An 18,711-nucleotide genomic window follows, 5' to 3' on the forward strand; every position below is an offset into this window, starting at 1 on the left:
CGGTAAGATTTTTGCGTTTTTGCAGCGAACTTATGCAACGTAATATAAATCGAATGTTGTAACATTTTTACAGTCTGATTAACTAACAAAACTGTTCACTCGTTTAGTATTTGTTTTACAATTGCAATTACAAAAATCCAACTGCTTTTAAACTTAACTTCCTATGTCCTAATCGGGTTAAGAAAGTCCATTCTCCGGGACAAAGATATGCATTGTGCAGTTAATTGAAGACTGTTTTATATATATATTATCATTGCATAGACTTTTAATTCGGTTATAGTGAAATCACACTTTAGATGTTTTGGGGGGGTTTGAAATAGCTCCCTATTGAAAACTCATATCTTGTATAAATCTGTCATAATTCGGTTTAATGACATTTTTCTCCCACCGGAGGCGACAGACACTTTGGCCCGATCATTTCCTTCTCTCTGCCTGCGCTGCTGAAAATGTCAGGACAAGCTCTCCTGCAGGATTTTGCTGCTTTGTTACACAGAAACCTAACACGACATTTGACCTCTTCTGAATCATTTGGTAAATGTTAGCGATATTATCTTAAAAAAAAATGAGTTCCTTTGCCTTGTGAAAAATAAAAGATGAGCTGGCAGAATTGATTTTCTACATGCGTTTTGCCTTTAAGCTTTGTTCTGGTATTTCTATTACGTACTGATATAATCGACATCTGATTGATCACGTGGATGCTGAATTCATCTGTGGTTTGACATTTTGACTCATGGAAAAGTTTGGAAGTTATGCATTTTGCAGATAAACAAGGCAAGTGTCAAATGGAAAGATATTCATCATGCATGTAGCTAAATTCAAAGGTGGGGAAGAATAAATCGGAAAGACAAGAACATGTTTGCTTGGCTGTTTATAAAACCTTTCTAATTTAAAAGTTGTTCACATCACCTTCCATTTCCCTTACAATTTGTTGCCCTCATTTTCCTCATAAATATTTCACCCAACAGCTTCAGAGCTCCATCAGTCTATCTTTTACTTTCCTTCTCTGGGTTTTTTTCTTCTTCTTCAGTTCCTCTCTCAACCTTAATTTCTTTTCTGTTTTCTAATTTCCAGAACATTTCTTTATGTTTCCTGCTTCGTCGTCTCAGAAATTGCTGGGCTTTACGTTGCCAGGTTCACTCTGATGCAGAGTCAGCAAATCGGCAACAAAATAAGAAATCTTGAAAACGATTGTGAACGGAAAGAAAATGACTGTAACTATCCCCTCACTGAAAAGCTGGAAATGAAGTAAAACTATTCAACTTCTCTGTGTCATTCGGAGCCATAAATGGCTTTGTGCAAACAAGAAAGTCAAGTCAAGTTCATTTGAATTGCATGTCATCAACAGGTCACTTCAAAGTGTTCAAACTGAAACGTAAATTTTCAGAAAGTTGCTCGATTATGACTCATAAAGGTGGCAGTATTATATTTTTAGCATAATCAAGTAACTATGTCACTTCAGTTGTTATGACAATGCTGCATATATCAAATATGAATTCAAAGGAATTTTACTTCCTGATATAAGGCCTCAAAATTGGTCCTCTGTCTCTTTAAAAACTCCTGCTCTGAACTCCGCCTTCAGGATGTCATCACAACAGCTCTTCTCTATTAACTATTTCACAACATTTTTACCTGCATTTTCCTGAGAAGCAGCTCCCATAATGAGCTCAGCTGATGGTCAGTTCCACCAGGTGTTTGCTAATTGCTTCCGGCTAGTCTGAAGGAGTTGAGTTGGGATGTCTGTGAGGCGGGAAGCTTGGATACTGGAGAATAAAGAAACTCTCAGCCATGCATGAAAAAATAACACTCCAGGTATGATTTTGATGAGGGGATAACATTATAACATGATATGAAGCTCAAAAAAGAGGATTTTTACATAATACTGCCCCTTTAAGAAGCTAATGTATATTTAGTCCACTAAAAATAAGTTTTATTTTGTGAATGACATAAGATTTAGTTGCAGAGTAAAAATATTGACATAAAATCGGAGAGTTTTTCTCAGCTGTTCCAACGTCAGTCTTGTGCCACATTTTCGTCACCTAATGATTGTTGCCTATCCCATTTTCCACAATTTATTTAATGTCTTCTAAAGTCTTTAGTGCTTTATTTCTCCCCAATGCCCCCAGCGATCTGTGCTTGCTGTGAGACGAGAATGAGAAAATGTCAGGACAAGCTGACTTGCAACAAGTGGATTTGATTTGGAGTTACTCAGTCAAACTTCAACCGTTGAATTTGATGGTTGAATCCAAATCGAGGGGTATCCAAATCCTGTAATTAAATAATAATTAAATATCTTGTTAATACTTATTTAACAGAAGGCGTGGACACAACTTAAAGAACTAAGAGGTTTTTTTTAAATTTTTATTAATATTATTATGTGATTAAGCCACAGCGACAGAAATAAGGCTAAAACTCTAAGTATGTATAGAACATTGTATTGGAGGATGATAGTATCAGCACATATTTAAGTTTATTAATCAGTCCCGGACCAGATAACCTCTGCTTCATCTCCCCCAGATGTTCCCCAAGTTACTGTGAGCATGGAGGCAGCTGCACTCAGTCGTGGAGCTCGTTTGACTGCAACTGCTCCAGCACTGGCTATGGAGGAGCCACATGTCACAGCTGTAAGGATGTGTGTTGATTACTGCTGCTGTGGACATAATTCACTTTATGTGGGAATGTTTGCACTGCTTCCTCTGAGGATGACGAGCTCTGATGAGCTGTCATTGTCAGAGGATGAACAGTTATATATATATATATATATATATATATATATATATATATATATATATATATATATATATATATATATATATATATATATATATATAGTTCTTTTTCCCCATCAGCAATATACGAGCGGTCCTGTGAGGCCTACAAACACAGAGGCAACACATCGGGATATTATTACATCGATGTTGACGGTAGTGGACCCATCAAACCACAGCTGCTATTCTGCAACATGACAGGTAGCTCTCTCTCTCTCTCTCTCTCTCACACACACACCCATCCAATCACAGCATGTCGTCACTCAGGTGTCCAGTCTCTCTTTCAACAGCCAGCGTTCCTGCCAGTCCTGGATCTTTGAAGGGAATTTCTCACTCAGGCAGAATATAAAAAAATGTATACTTTCTTTGTTTTTTGATACAGAAGACCAGACGTGGACAGTGGTCCAGCACAACAACACAGAACTGACCAAAATCCAGCCGTCCACAGGAAGTAGTCAGCATCTGACTCACTTTGAATACGCTGCGGACGAAGAGCAACTAATGGCAACCATCAACCAATCAGAGCACTGCGAACAGGAACTGGCTTACCACTGCAGGAAGTCCCGCCTTCTCAATGCGCCAGGTGAGGTTTGATGATTAACTACAGCAAGAGTACAAGAGAATCGGATTAACATGAAGGATAATTTCAATTATTTGATTCAGATTTTTGGGATTTAGAAACAATCTAGAGATTCTGTTCAACTTCCCTCAGTTTATATTTAAACAAAATAAGTTTGTGCATAAAATCTTGCAGCTTCAATTATTCTTTGCTGGGTTAGCTTAGCTGCCTAGCTTTTTCATAGATTAAAAACATTTTTTTTTTTAAACTATTCCAGATATAATTTTACAAAAGATTATGCAGACTAAAAATGATTTTTGAGACTTTTGATTCGATTCAGAATTTCCACGACTATCAATTGCAATTCTGTATTTTTTTTTCTTTCTGCACCTCTATTCTATATTGGTCCAAATTTGCACATCACTGCCTCCCTATAAGAAATGATGCAGACACAGAAATGATCACAAATCATTTCCAGTGATTCAAAAAGGTCACAAAAATTCTTCCTCCTTCCTCAGATGTCCAGTATGTGTATCTACACGACTCAGAGAGACTTTCAGAAGTAGAACTGTCAGTCTGACTCCATCTGTCCACCCTGTCTGTGTGTTTCAGAGGGCGGTCCGCTCAGCTGGTGGGTCGGAGGGCCCGGCGCGGGACAAAGGCAGACCTACTGGGGCGGGGCCCTTCCAGGCAGCCAGCAGTGTGCCTGCAGTCTGCAGGAGAACTGCGTGGACCCCAAACGCCACTGCAACTGTGATGCTGACCGCACTGTGTGGTACTTTATTTTTACTTTTTCTGTCGTTTTTTTTTAACACTCATCCAGGGTTTTTCCTTATCAGCTGGTGCATGCTGGGACTTCTGTTGACTCTGTCCTCCTTCTTCCCATCCGCCGACTCTGTTCATCCAGGTCCAGTGACTCTGGTCTGCTGACCCATAAGGAGTCCCTGCCTGTCAGATCGTTGGTACTGGGGGATGTCTGGAGGCCAGGATCAGAGAGCTCCTACCAGGTGGGACCCCTGCGTTGCTATGGAGACAGTAAGTTATTGATATCATATCATAGCACAGCATGTGAAGCACCTTGATTTTTGCATTTCCTGATTTCTCCTTTTGTAACTCGTCTTCGTTTTGTTCTGTCTTTTCTACAGAAAGTGTCTGGAATGCTGCGTTTTTTGCCAAGGAAACGTCGTACCTTCACTTTCCCACCTTCCACGGAGAGCTGAGCGCCGACATCTCGCTCCTGTTTAAGACCACCTCATCCTCCGGCGTCCTCCTGGAAAACCTGGGCATCAGAGACTTCATTCGACTTGAACTCAGCTGTGAGTCAAATCTGAGGAATAAGATGGCAAATCCCGCATTTCCTGCGATACGGGTTCAAATCGAGCAGCGCGGATCATCCGAGTTCCACCGGGATCAAGCTCAGCGGGGCGGGATGGGCTCATATCAGACTCAGGCTTTCTCATCTTTAAAAGACACGCTTGCCTTTTCGCACAGCTTCCTTTTATACCACGTCTGGAAAGATCGCTGAGGGTATAACGTATGGAGACACCAGGGTGTGATGCAAGTCCAAACTTAACCGTGAGAATAATTTGTGAGAAAGTGTAAGATAGTTGTTTTTTTTCTTAAAAAATTGTTGAATGTTAAATTTGATTTTGAAGAAAATCTGTACAATGATTTAAAAACGAAAAGCTAAAAGTATTAGCTTGTCTTTATGATGACATCCTACCATTCTTCCAGAAAAACATTGATAAGGTCAGACTCGTTCTTCCACACTAAATACTCTCATACGGACCGTTGGTTATGTAAGGTCCATTCAGAAATGTCTATAAAACATATCACAGAAGCCCAGCCATGTTTTGAAACAATTTTAAAATAAAAGGAGCTTAGATGATCCATTCTAACACCCTTTGTCCCTAATGGGGTCAGGAGGGTTGCTGGTTCCTCTCCAGCTACGTTCGCCTAGCAAACATAGTCTATATTGTCTTCAAGATAATTTCCCTTAGGAAAGACTTACCTTCAGATCAACATTGGTGCGCAACAATATGACATAAATCGGGGCAATTTTTAAAAATATAACTAGGTGAAAGCTCTCTTTTAGATTAGAAACCAGTGAGAAAAATAGTTTTCCAGATGTTGAATTAAGAAGGAACCATCTTGATTCTGTTCAGCAGGTGTCTTTTCCCGCTCTCTCTCTCTGTGTCACAGCCTCCACGGAGGTCGTCTTTTCCTTTGACGTGGGTAACGGCCCACTGGAGGTAAGCGTGAAGGCCGGCGTCCCGCTGAACGACGACAGGTGGCATCGCATTCAAGCAGAGCGGAACGTGAGAGAGGCGTCGCTTCGCCTTGACGAGCTTCCCGCCGCCACACAGGAAGCCCCTGCTGACGGACACATCCACCTGCAGCTGAACAGCCAATTATTTGTAGGTCTGTGAAACTTGGTTCCTGTCATGAAACTTTAAAACCTAATTTGATGCTAACTTTGTTTCCAAAGAAACTGACACTAGAAGTGAGTTTCTATTACAGCTTTAGTTGTTGTACAGCGTATGTCCATGTTTAGTGATGGGTAAATGAGGCGTCATGAAGCGTTTTGACCCCTAGTAAAACTGTATTGATGCTGCATCACTGAATACTGACACCTGCTGGACATTAAAAATCCCTACAGGCAAAATAGTCGACAGACTGATTTGATGACCTAATCTATACAGAAAGATTTAAGTCGTTGTATTTTATTGTATGTTATATGTTGTATTATGTCATATCTTCAGTTAAATTCAAAATATATTTCATATTCTTAGATACAGTCAATAAATAGTGTGAACATGAACCATAAAGTGAAAATTTAAGTGAATGTTTGGAATGAGAATGCTTTTTAAAATTTTCATAAAAAAAAAAAAGAACTTTGTTCAACATTTTGAAATTTAGTCTGTTATGCTTTTTTGACACAGCTTAACCTGCTGTAGAAAAAATATTATTATATAAACAATACATTTCTATGAAATGGTTTATAAAAAGCAACTGAGTAATTTGTAGAATGGTTGTATACCTGAGTTTATTCTGGGTGTATCTGTGACTTCATTCTGATGCCCCACAATGGCTCAGCATTGGGGAGGTGGATTTATTTAAATGAGACAATTGTGTCATACATATGCGACACTTAATCTGTGGAACGTAATAAGCAATGCCTTATTTTCTGATGTAAAATCAAAATGGTTCCAAATTACGAAATCTTTCGTTTGTCTTGAGGCTCCGTAGTTGACGCTGTACCATAAAAGATCAAGAATTATTTTTGCAAATGCATCCCGTTGAGAGATTTTCTTCCTTATAAACACAGTTTGGCGCGTTAGCGTCATTTTGAAACAGTTCCTGCATCGACACGGGGTTTGGTCTCTGGGCTTGACACCTGCGCCGACTCATCGGTGTTTCTGGACCCTTCACTATCCGTGGCTATCAAACACTTTTGTGATTACTGTCTAGCAACATAATGCGATGTTGTGATTGCCTTAACATGCTCCTCAGGTTTTTGGCAGGAATGTGACGCCTAAATTTAACACAAAATGAAAAAAGTCCTAATCCAGCTTTACTGCAAATGTTCAATCTCTGCCAGTGGATGTTTGTGTTGAGTACTAAGTTGATATTTTTATTTTTTACATTATTGGGTTGAGAATCACTTCGTCACCTTTAAACTGCAAAATGTTCAGATCATGGTAGCATATTAGCTAAAGCTAAAAATACTCTCTAATGTTAGTGCGAAGACCAACATGGCAATTTTCCTATGTTAGCTTACATTGACATTAAAGCTAATTATGACACACAGAAAAAAGTATAACCACACATTATAACTAGGAGTTTAAGCTAATTCTGCTTGTTCGGCACGCATGTTTTCATTCACCTTCCAGTAACTTTTGCTGGAGTAAATAATAACTAATATTGTTGTAACTAAGACCACCTCCCTGAGCTCCGTCTTCAGTGCTATTAAGCTTAAATTTTTACTCCTATAATTTATGTTACTATTATGCTGTTTTTCTTCAACATTTTTTTGAAAGACCTTTTGGTCTTCTAGTTTTTATGCCACTTTTACCCTCCGTGTTTCGGATTCACTTCAGCTTTGTTGGCACTGAACAAAGTTGAGTGCTAACAAAGCTAACACTGTCCACACTTCGTAGAGTCTATACGATCTTTCTCTGTTTTTCATTAAAGTTTAGTTGCTTGTTAACATGTTTTCAGTTTTTGAAATGTTTGTTATAATACTGTGGTCGAGATGTCCTCAATTCACAATTAATTGTCCAGTTTCCTTCTGGACAGTAAGTTGGACTACGAAGCTGGTGTTTTCCTGACAGTTCCTCAGAAAACTGATAGGAACCCCATCAGAAAAAAAAACTGTTTGTCTCATCACAAAAGTTTTGAGCTTGACAGTTTGGCAGTCTGAGACAATTACAACATGCAGAGCCTGAACTCTGCAGGCAGCTGCAGATTGAAGTGGAAAAAAGTCCTGGAACAGTAACTTCCCAGGTTTAAAATGTGTTCAGAAAGCCAGGACAAAACAAACTGTCAGAGAGAGGCTGATGACTCACCAGGATTTCTGATAGCAAATCAGAAAGGTACATGATTATCAGAGACACTTCCTGAGATAATCCACTTGAGGACAATTCAGCTCTGATATATTTTACAATGTAAAGAAAGAGTCGTAAAGCTGCTTAGAGGATTACTGAGACGTTTTTGTAATTCTAGTGAAAACTATTGTGTCTGAAAGACCAGTTTTTACATTTGTGTATCTCCTCAGGAGGGACTGCTTCCAGGCAGAAGGGTTTTCAAGGATGTATCCGCTCCTTGCAGCTGAACGGTGTTACTCTGGACCTGGAGGAAAGAGCGAAGGTCACCCCCGGGGTCCAGGCGGGATGCCCGGGCCACTGCGGCACCTATGGTGGGCTTTGTCAGAACCAAGGCCGCTGTGTGGAGGGAACCAGAAGCTTTTCCTGTAACTGCAGCTCGTCTGCCTTCACTGGAGCCTTCTGTGACCAGGGTATGCAGACTTCGTCCAATCAGATTTGGTTCGGTGGCAAGGCAGAAGGATGTGGGGTTGATAGTTTTAGGTCAATAACCTCCAGCAGGCAGTTTCTGATTGCAGGTAAATGTGTTACTTTCTTTCTAAATACATTTTCTATCCTGATAAAAATTATTTTAGAGTAGTTTTACATTTAAAACTGCAGTATGAAGCTTTGATCAAACTGTCACCTTATGTGACTGATCATCTGTAAAAATATCAAGCTCCTCCACCTCCTCCCTGAGCTACTACTGACATTTAATGATAAAAAAACTACCAATCATAGAGGGTCAAAGGGCAGTCAGTCACCTTTGGGTATCTGGTGCTAAATATGAAATGATGGAGAAATAACTTGGAAAACTGTTTGTCCACAGTGATTAGCTAGTGATCTAGGCCAGGCCAAAATGATGTCTTGCTTTCCCAAATGTCGTGAAAATACCAAAATGTCTTTCTAATAAATATTGCAATATGGTTGGTGGGACTGAATAGAAAAGCATGCCGCACTTTCCAGATTTATAGTTTGCTTTATATTTAAAAAATTTTACAGTGTCCTGAGATTCTGTTCGTTTTTGCTACATAAATAAACTGACTTGAAAGAAAATTGTACATTTAGAATTATGTCTGTTGTAGGTTTTTTTGGTGGGGGAAAAAAAAAACCAAGATTAGTTTAGCTTTTAAACACAGAACAACAAACTTCTTTGGGAATATAATGAAGTGAATGTGTTTCCTAGAAGTGAAGAATATGAAGAATCGTCATTGGTCAATTGTTTACAGTGTAGTTAAGTTTGAAACAGTCTTCTTGTGCATATTTAATCAGTTTAAACCCTAATTTGGCAAAGATTCTCCGGGTTTCGACTCATCTGTTGGGTTTGTGTTATTTAGGAAATAAAAGGCACACTGAGCCATGACAGTGGCGCAGCAGCACAGCCTCATGTGTGTCGGATTAATTAACCAATCCCAGCTGTGCAGCTTGTTGGAGCTCCTGTCACCTGACTGTGATGTAATGAGAGAGCCGGGTTTGGAGAGTTGTTTTTTTTCTGTCGGACGGTTTTCTCAAGCCGCTATTTCACCAGATTGCTAATGAAGTGATGTCAGCGTGACAGAGGCAAAAATATAAATAATGCATAAAGTTTCTCTTGTTGTAGTAGTTTAAAAAAAACAACATTATTCTAAGTCAGAAGCCAGGAATATTTTATTTCATTATGCAAATTGGATGCTAATGAAGTACTGATTAAATAATAATAATTAAAAAGAGTAGATGCAGCATTTGCATGGATCTCCCTACTTGATGTTTCTTGACTTTTATTGTTAAACTTTAACACAAATTCATAAACATGAAAGCTAAATTATTCAATTTAAAACATGATAAAAGTGTTACCTCTTAAATGGCCTTTTGTGAATTTTTCATAGCCTTTCAGAAGATAATAATCAATGTTTAAATAAGTGAAGTTTTAGGAACCTGAACAGCCCGTCTGAAAAAGTTGCAGGTACATTTTTCTTAGAATTATAGAATAGAATAGAAGTACTTTATTCATCCCAGCAGGGAAATTACTTCGCAGTTGCAGCATAAAGACAAGACACAGTAACAACTAGTTGTAGATAAAATAAAAATATAAAATATAAAATGCTATAAATTGTAAAATTATAAAGTGCTGTAAAATATAAAATGCAACTCAAGAGCAGTCCTGGCAGAGATTCATAAAATGCAGATATGTATATGTAAATATATGTACAGCAAGTGTGCCACAGTGCAGTTGTGCAATTAATACTTATAAAAGGTAATAATCAAATGGAAAAATAAAAATCTTATACTTTAATCAAGTGGTATGGAGCAATAGTTCCTAAAGTTAGGATTGAGACTCCACTTGGGGTCATAAAATTAACCTGAATATCAAAAAATTATGATGATAAACATTTGCTTTTTGGGAATGTTGTAAAAGTAAAAGCAACATGTTGGCCAATATGTTATCTGTTGACGCCGACTTTCTTTTCTTTGTTCCACTTTTCAACTGAGTTGTTAAAATTGCTTGTTTGCTCAACACCTGTCTCAATAAGCAACAAATCAATTAACTGATCAATTAAAACAAGCTCAATCATTTCCATTTGGATTATTTTTCTCTCTTTCTACCAAAATGACAGTCAGTCTGGTGCTTCAGTCTCATTTTTTGAAGGACAGTTTTGATTACAGAGACTTGATAATTAATTTTATCTTTTGTTTCTTCATTTTGAGGTGCACTGTTAAAAGTTCATTAGACTTTAATGTTTGCCTCTTAGATGTTGTCTTTAAATCAACACTGACACAAACGGGTAAGTAAAGAATTTGCGTTACTATGAAACAATGTCTTCTCATCAATGATTAAACAATGAAAATATAACAACACTATACAACAAAATACAAATTCTACTTGGTGCTTATTGGGAAAAGGTTAGTGCAACACAAACCATGAAAAATTAAAATCATTCAGAACCAAAAACTGTGTGAACTCTTAGAAGCCAAAGCGAAACAAATCTTAAGCCATTTTTCAGAAGTAAATTCTGGCCTTAACCCACCTCACATGGAAATCAAATTGTTAAAACGGTGAGGACACCCTGTGACAAACTGTTTTATAGAGCTTCTCTTAAAAATTGAATGCAAAAAAAACCCATTTATTACAAGTGAAGGGTGGTCATTGCTCTCACTCAGGTAGGACCAACCCTGAATAATAAACACAAAAAACAGTAAAATTACAAGTTCTTGGTTCTGTTTGCTTGGGAGTCAAAGTGTCCAGGAGAGGATTCGTCAGGATCAGAAGTGGATTCTGATTTTTCAATGCAAAACATTGAAAGAATACAAATTTAAGCTTTATAGCACTGGAGACGGAGCTCAGGGAGGTGGTCTTAGTTACAACAATATTAGTTATTATTTATTCCAGTAAAGGTTACTGGAAGGGGAATGAAAACATGCGTCGTTTTGAGAAACTAACTTACTAAGCTAAGAGTTTATTTCTGCTAACCTAAGATGCACAGTTAAGAAGTCGTACTACAAAATATTAGCAGAAAATATTAGGACTGGTTTTGCAGCGAGGCTTTGTGAACCTTTCCCTGCAGACGTCTCAGTCGCCTTCGAGCCGGAAACATCCGTCAGCTACGGCTCGGAGGACCTGACCTCCAACCTGAACCTGAGAGGAGAAAACATTTCCCTGAGTTTCCGGAGTGGCCAGAGTCCTGCTTTGTTCCTTTACATCAGCTCTCGCCGCAGACAGCACCTGGCTCTGCTGCTCAACAAGCAAGGTGAGAGCTCTGGAAAGTTTTTTATTCAGTGGATGTGGATCTATAAAATGACAAGAAACGCTTGTAAGGTATTGCTTTTTGGCATTGATTACAGGAGTTAGCAGCCGCAGTTTGGACTTCACTGAAATGAACCCATCCAAAACAATCACTTCTTACTGCCTTTCTTCACTAATAGCTTTTGTGGAGAAGGAGGAGAAAAAGGGACATCCCTTCGTAGCCTTTAATGGAGCAGAAAAATGCACTCTAGGTTGTGAACATTTACTAATTTCACATGTTTTTGATGGCTCAGCGACCTCTTCAACTCTCAGAAGCCAAAGCGAAATGTATTTGAAGTCATTTTTCATAAGTACATGAAAAATGTACTTTTTAAAATATATTAACATATATATATGTACGTACATCTTTTTTTTTTTTTCTTTGCAACTGTATCATTGTAATCCATAGTTAAAAAGTGTAAGTCACAAAACATTTTTTTATGGTTTTGTTGGCTCTAGTGGCTTTTATTTGAAAGTAGCTCAACAGGAAACGGGGTAATGAGAGGGGGGGAAGACGTGCGGCAAATGTCACCAGGCCGGGACTCAAACCTGCGACCAGCGGCACGAGGACTAACGCCTCAATATGTGGGTCGTGCTTTGCCCCCTGCGCCACCACAGCACCAACACAGGACACTCTTAAAAGAATCCTGGAAGGCAATGTCCAAGTTGTCACACACTTTATACGAATCTAATTCAAACCTCCATCTTGCAATCTAAAGAAAAACACAAACACGTGGTGAGACGTAACGACGTCTTCAGCCGTCAAAGTTTTTACCAACCGCCAGCCGAGCTGCTGCTGTTTGCTAGTTGTGCCAACGCCTCCTTTGATTTGTTAATTAGTGCGATTGTTCTTTGTGAACGCAGTGAAACAAGACACAAGTAGAGTTGAATTGTTAAAATTAATTAACAGGACTGTAAGTGGTGAATAGCTGACAATATGAGAGTATATAATTTGTTTATTCGCTCATGAGAACACTGCTGACCGCAACATTATTAGTCTCTAAATGAGTCAACGGGAAGTACATTTCCTGTTTTATCAGGAAAAATTAGTAATGTATTCTTTGACACATTTGGGCTAAAATGAGTAATTTCACTAGGATTAACTGATGTAAGGCGGCATCTCCTGAGGCTCAAAGTTAGGATTTAAGATTACAGCCCTTTGCCTTCGTTACCGATGAATTTTCAGCTTTTTGAAATCATTTATCAACTGTGATAATTGTTAATCACAGTTTACCAACAGAGATTGTGCTAGAAGCTCGGTACACACAGGGTGCAAAACGCTGTAGATATTCTGCTAATGTTGAAAAAACACTATTTTGCAATTCCTGCATTTCTATTAAATAGGAAACACAATTAAAATTTTAATTGTGTAAAATTTGCAATTTTGCGAAATGCACTCGTTTTGATACAACTGAAAAAGCACCTTAAATGTGAGCTTCTTGGAAATTTCCATTTCTCCCATTAAGCAAATTTATTTCCATGACTCCATCTTGCACAATGGAAACACAGCTACTGAGATCTTGTTGATTCTTTTCTTTTTCTGTACTGCTTTGGTTAACTATAATCAGTGATATAGTTGATTTTTTTTACTTTCTTGATGGGTTTTAATTGTATCCAAAGTTGAGCTGGTGGACAGATGGATTAATATTTGACAATATGATATTGTCATCTGCAGACGCGTTCGACTGTGGCTGCATAGCAATTCCAAATATACTCTACCACCGTCAGACATGAGACCAGATACGAGACGATTGTTTAGTTGAATTGTTTGGTTTTCAGCAAAATCTGAACAAAATAATAACTGTGGGTGAATCTGGCACCTGCAACTTCTAGGATTTGGCAGGAAAAGCCTGAATGGACCGGCAGAGGATGCTGACATAAAAATCAGCGTTTGTCTAATAGTGAATACAACCATCATCCCTGTTTTTGTCCCAATACTGAATATGCTTAAGTCTCACATTAATGTAGCAACATGTTGTTATGTTTACACTGTGTGAGTGCAGAACAGCTAGAGATGAGGTACAGGCTGGAAAGTAGCAAAGAAGAAGAAATCCTCAGGAGCAAAGTGAGGTCCCTCGCTGACGGACAGCTGCATTCTGTTTCCGTCAGCAGACTGGCCGACTCCGTCACCATGCAGGTAACCATCATCCTCAGTAACTGGTTTTAGCTCGGCCTTTAAACTGACTGGAGAACGACTTTAGCGGCAAACAGACATGACATTAAGCTGCCTGTTTGTGTTTTATAGGCAGCTTCACAGCTTCAGTTCTATGACGTTTTCTCCACCAGAACGTCGCAGAACTCTCAACTCAAAGCTTCATCACAACACCTGAAGTTTAACCTGAAATATTTAGTGTTTAGAAAAAATACATCTAAAACCTTTCAGGGATGAGAATTGGTTTTTTTAGCGTTATTCATAGATTCAATTCTTTAATGTTTACCTACAGTGAAGAAAATTCAGCGCTCGTGTCTCTTGATATTGTTTGTTTGTTCTGAAGTCTGCCATTTTCTTCCAGGTTGACCAACATAGCAAAGAAGATTTCAACCTGACCTCTGGTGTTGAATTTAGTGACATAAGGTCACTGACTCTTGGTAGAGTTCACAGTAAGTGACTCAACTGCACAAACGTACTGTAGATGAGAGGGTTTATTATTATTTAAAGCACTCAAACTATCTTCAGATGCACATTTTAATTTATTTGGTTAAATAAAACTGTTAAGGTAAAGATGCCGATGTTTTCCCTTGTACGGTAATAATGACACTGGAACCCCATTGAAACTCTGAACGAACTGTCTCATTCACTAATCTGACTCGTGGTTTGTAAGTTAAATACTAAAGATTCAATTTATTTTATTTTATTTAATAAAATGCCTCAAAACTCCAACCCTTTTTTAAAAAAAAAAAATCAATTTACTGTCTGGATTCAAAATCATTATCTCCAGCAAAGAACCAACAGTAAGCTGTAAGTTTTACAATAATTTCCTGTTACATTTGATTGCTAAATAAAGTTAACCTAACAGATGAGTTTATATTTTACTGCCATGTAATGTGAAGTTCTATAGTAATAAAACAGGGGCAAGAAAATGTAAGCACTGGAAATTGGTCAAAGCCCTGAATAACATTCAATGTAATTAACAAGCAGGCTGTCATGTTTACAAACTTTGCTGGACGATAAATTCTCCTAATAATTATTGCGACTATTGATAACATTGTTGTCTTGAGACCATTTTCAAGTGGTATATTGACAAGGACATAATAATGTAAGTTCACCCTCTCAAAGACCAAAACAACGTTAATTTTGTGTACAATTGTAATATTGTAAACAATACTGGATCTGGAAGATAACAACAACAGATATCCTTACATATTTTATCATAAAATTGGTAAAAATATAAAAATAATAATAGTAATTGTTCTGCCTCAAATTAGAAGTTTTTTCTTTACCATCTTTTCCTGTTAGGTAGCAGTATCAATTATTGTTGTGTTTCATGTAGAACATAGTTAAAAATATGTTTCTAATACTTTGTGGGGACTGTTTTCCTGACATATACTACGTTGTGTGTGTGCGTGTGTGTGTGTGTGTGTTCTGTTACCGTGTTTTGTCCTTTATCTTATTGCCCCATTGAGCAGGCAAGAAAAAGCCCCGATTGTTTTCAGGAAGTCACATTGCTCTTAACACCAGCCACCTGCAGTGACTGCAGTTGTTCCCAAAGATTTTCTTCTGGGTCCCCCCATGAATTTCAATAAAATCTCCCCCAAAAAAGAAAAATAAAATCAACTGGACACACACATCATTCAACCAGACATAAACCTACACACACATTTTGTTTTCAAACACCACAGAAGTTTGCCCCACACTTTGGGAACCACTGAGTTACTAAAAGGGGTAAATAGTATTCAGGTAACCATGGAAACATCAGGAGGAAAAACTGAGAGAAACCAGAGAAAAAGTGCAAAGACTTGCTCCCAGGTGACAGAGAATTGATGGAGTTTTTAAAATAATAATAAAAAAGAATTTAAGAGGTTTCCTCTCCTGTATTTCAGCACTGCAATTAACAAACAAGAAATAATGCAATCACTAGGCTACACATCCTATCAATCCTATTATTTTCAGACGTATCAAACTAGACTTGTTCAGATCATGCTAACATTTAGATAGGTCTCATTTATTTCTGTTTGAAGAACCTCAAATTAAACCAGACAATAGTTTGTCCTCCGTTTCCCTGCTCGTCTCCACAGACTCTCAGGATTTGGATCCGGCGCTGGCTCGGCTCGGCTCTCTGGGTTTCGCCGGCTGTCTGTCTGCTGTCCTCTTCAACTCCGTCAGCCCTCTGAAAGCCGCCCTCCTCCGACCACGCGCCAGCTCTGTCGTTGTCAGGGGGCCGCTCATCCGGTCCAGTTGTGGCCCCGCTGCAGCCAATCCCCACGCAGCGGAAAACACACCCCACCAGCCAGGTCGGGTCGGGGCGGATCCTTCCTGTTTGTGATTTTTACTGATCATTCTTACTCCAAGCACTTCTGATACTGATGTTCAAGTTATCAAAATTCTGGTTATCATTTCACTTTTAATTTGTAATAAATTGGGCACCGCCAGAAAGCTTCATGTTACCATTTTCATTTGTGTTGGAGGCTGAGGGATTCAGGTTGTAAAAAACAGTAAAGTTTTTAGGGCTCATTATTCTTTCTGTTGATCTCTCTGGGTTTGTGAATTAATGACAAATGTAATGTTTCTGTTTGTCTTTCCTTTGGTTGTTTTAAGGACCAGTTTACTGTGCTGTACCTCAGAGTTTATGTCAAGAATAAGGATTTTCTTAACTTTAAGAAAAGAAAACAACTTCATCTCATAGATATGCACTAGTTTTATTATCTTTCAACTGTATATTTACTGTTCATTGACGTGTTTCTATTTCCTTTTGCTTGTTTTTGTCTCCTCTCTACTGTCTGTTTGCTGCAGACCAATCAGGGTCGGCAGGAGGAGGCCAGCCGTCAGTGAAATCCCTCAGAAGTGACTCGGCTCTCATTGGAGGTATTGTAGCAGAAATCAGTTCCAGAGTTGTGCTCCTGTTATCATCAATCATGAGACGGGACACGTCCCATGGTGAACTTTACAGTTTCTGTCAAGTCTGCAGATCACATTGTGTACTAATCTTTAATCCTGCATTTCTTCCTTAAAGAACAACACCTGCCCTGAGAGAATGCTTCATCTTTGGCCTTTTCTTTTTTGCATTTTAGGCCTGATGGTGGTGATCTTTGGGATTGTTGCTGCATTAGCCATACTGATCCGATTCCTGTACAGAAGAAAGGGAACATGCCAAAACCAGGAGCTGACAAAGACAGAAGATAACACCAGACTGCAGTTTACCAGTCAGACCATCTCGCAGTTCGGTCCGACTGAGAGCCAGAAAGAATATTTTATTTAGACGTAACCTCCCGGATGGCAGATTGAGACACTTTGTAATTCCTCAAGTGCTTTGCACAATAACCCGATATGTGATTGTGATGTATATGCAGTTTGTGAAGTTGAACTGTCAGAAAAGCAAAACAGTGTCACAACAGTCAGCTGTGAATGGATAATGATGTAAATGAATATGATAGATGTTTAACCTTTGCAGGCTGGAAGAAAATATTTGAACTTTGTCCTCTTGCTCTATGAACGGCTGTGAGAAATGTATGTACTTGCAATAATATATTTTTTTCCTCTGTAAATGTTTTTAAGGCAGTATAAATGATTTTCTTATAAAAACACCTTACTTTTGTCATCTCCGCAGCAGGTGTCAATACACATTAAAATAACTGAGTGTTTTTATTCTGGGCAGGCAGAAACCAAGATTATGTTTAAAACTGACACAAATGCAATCTTTTACTCCTGGATATGTTTCTTTAATATGATTTTTTAAATTTTTTTTATTAAATAACATGTTTTTAAATTTTTGACCATTGTTGTTTCTCTTCCTTTGATTTCTCTCAGATGCTTCATCATCTGCCTGAATCATCATTTAATGTGTATTTTCATTCTATAAATCCATAACAGGCATTTATAAGGTCATACATTATTTGTTAAAATGATATTTCGACAGTATGATGTAAGACAGACAATATGTGAAAGAATAGAGCTCCTCTGAATTCTGTTTGTTGCATTATGAATTTCATATTTACATAAAAACAACTTTGCTCTACCGTTTCTATTGCAGCTCTGAAGACCAAACACAAGTTTCCAGTTGGACTCTGTAGCGGTGATGATGCTTTAAAAACCAGACTGACTTCCTCAGTCTTCATCATCATCACAGAACCACATTTGAAGCTTGATCATTTATATTCCTTTTCATTTTATTTGTTCATGACTCAGTCTACCTAAGAATTAAATGATTTAAAAAAAAGATGTTTTCCTTGCATTTATTTTACAAGTCAATAATTGTGGCAATAAATATTTTATTAGAAACAGATATTTCTACACGTGATTTATTTGTCCCGTTCAGTATGAGAGAATGATTGGAAGAAAGAGCTTTGTTCTGCCCTCCTGGCGTGGTGCAGATGTCACGGTCAGACTCTGGGGAAGCGGGGATGTTGTCCTGTCAGACCGTCAGTTTCAGAAATCACACACATACACATAAAAAAATATATAAATGCAAAGCACCTTTGGGGTCAGTGCGACCCTGCTGGACTTTGCACAAGGTAAAAATATTATTAGGCTCAAATAACCTCATTTCTTAAGACTAAGTAATGTGTTGGTAGTTTTTTGTGTCTTTGGGTTGTCGGCCACCGTTTCTCGGAATATAAAACTCACAATCGGTTATCAAAAAGGATCAAAGCTGCAGTTTCATACACCTGTTAATTAATCACAAAACTCTGTTTCGAAGAGACTTTGAACATCTTAATTTAGATTAGTCTCAATCAAGCAGAATGCACCAATTTAAAGCAAATATATGAGTAAAGAAAGAAGAGTTTTGACATTAAATTGAAGGAAATGCAACCTTTAATTTAGTCCTTTTTAGTTCTAATGAAAATGAATTAGTCGTTTCTGTCTTAAAGGGATTGACAGGAAGTATC

The 18,711-nt window shown here is 38.1% G+C and overlaps 1 protein-coding gene across 1 annotated transcript in view; it reads left to right on the forward strand.

Annotated features, from left to right (window-relative positions):
• The window catches only part of LOC122842642 (contactin-associated protein-like 4), a 42,054-nt gene extending 24,039 nt beyond the window's left edge, over positions 1 to 18,015 (forward strand). Inside the window, exons 11-24 of the mRNA XM_044136702.1 lie at positions 2,515 to 2,621; positions 2,847 to 2,966; positions 3,148 to 3,348; positions 3,937 to 4,099; positions 4,232 to 4,359; positions 4,470 to 4,640; positions 5,527 to 5,745; positions 8,102 to 8,341; positions 11,450 to 11,632; positions 13,671 to 13,804; positions 14,181 to 14,268; positions 15,904 to 16,119; positions 16,619 to 16,690; positions 16,897 to 18,015. Of these exons, the coding sequence (XP_043992637.1) occupies positions 2,515 to 2,621; positions 2,847 to 2,966; positions 3,148 to 3,348; positions 3,937 to 4,099; positions 4,232 to 4,359; positions 4,470 to 4,640; positions 5,527 to 5,745; positions 8,102 to 8,341; positions 11,450 to 11,632; positions 13,671 to 13,804; positions 14,181 to 14,268; positions 15,904 to 16,119; positions 16,619 to 16,690; positions 16,897 to 17,084 (2,230 nt within the window). The 3' untranslated portion in view covers positions 17,085 to 18,015. The remainder of the gene's footprint in view (positions 1 to 2,514; positions 2,622 to 2,846; positions 2,967 to 3,147; positions 3,349 to 3,936; positions 4,100 to 4,231; positions 4,360 to 4,469; positions 4,641 to 5,526; positions 5,746 to 8,101; positions 8,342 to 11,449; positions 11,633 to 13,670; positions 13,805 to 14,180; positions 14,269 to 15,903; positions 16,120 to 16,618; positions 16,691 to 16,896) is intronic.
• Positions 18,016 to 18,711: the final 696 nt, after the last annotated feature.

The sequence above is a fragment of the Gambusia affinis genome, linkage group LG13 (genome assembly GCF_019740435.1).
Source record: "Gambusia affinis linkage group LG13, SWU_Gaff_1.0, whole genome shotgun sequence".
Taxonomy (NCBI): Eukaryota; Metazoa; Chordata; class Actinopteri; order Cyprinodontiformes; family Poeciliidae; genus Gambusia; species Gambusia affinis.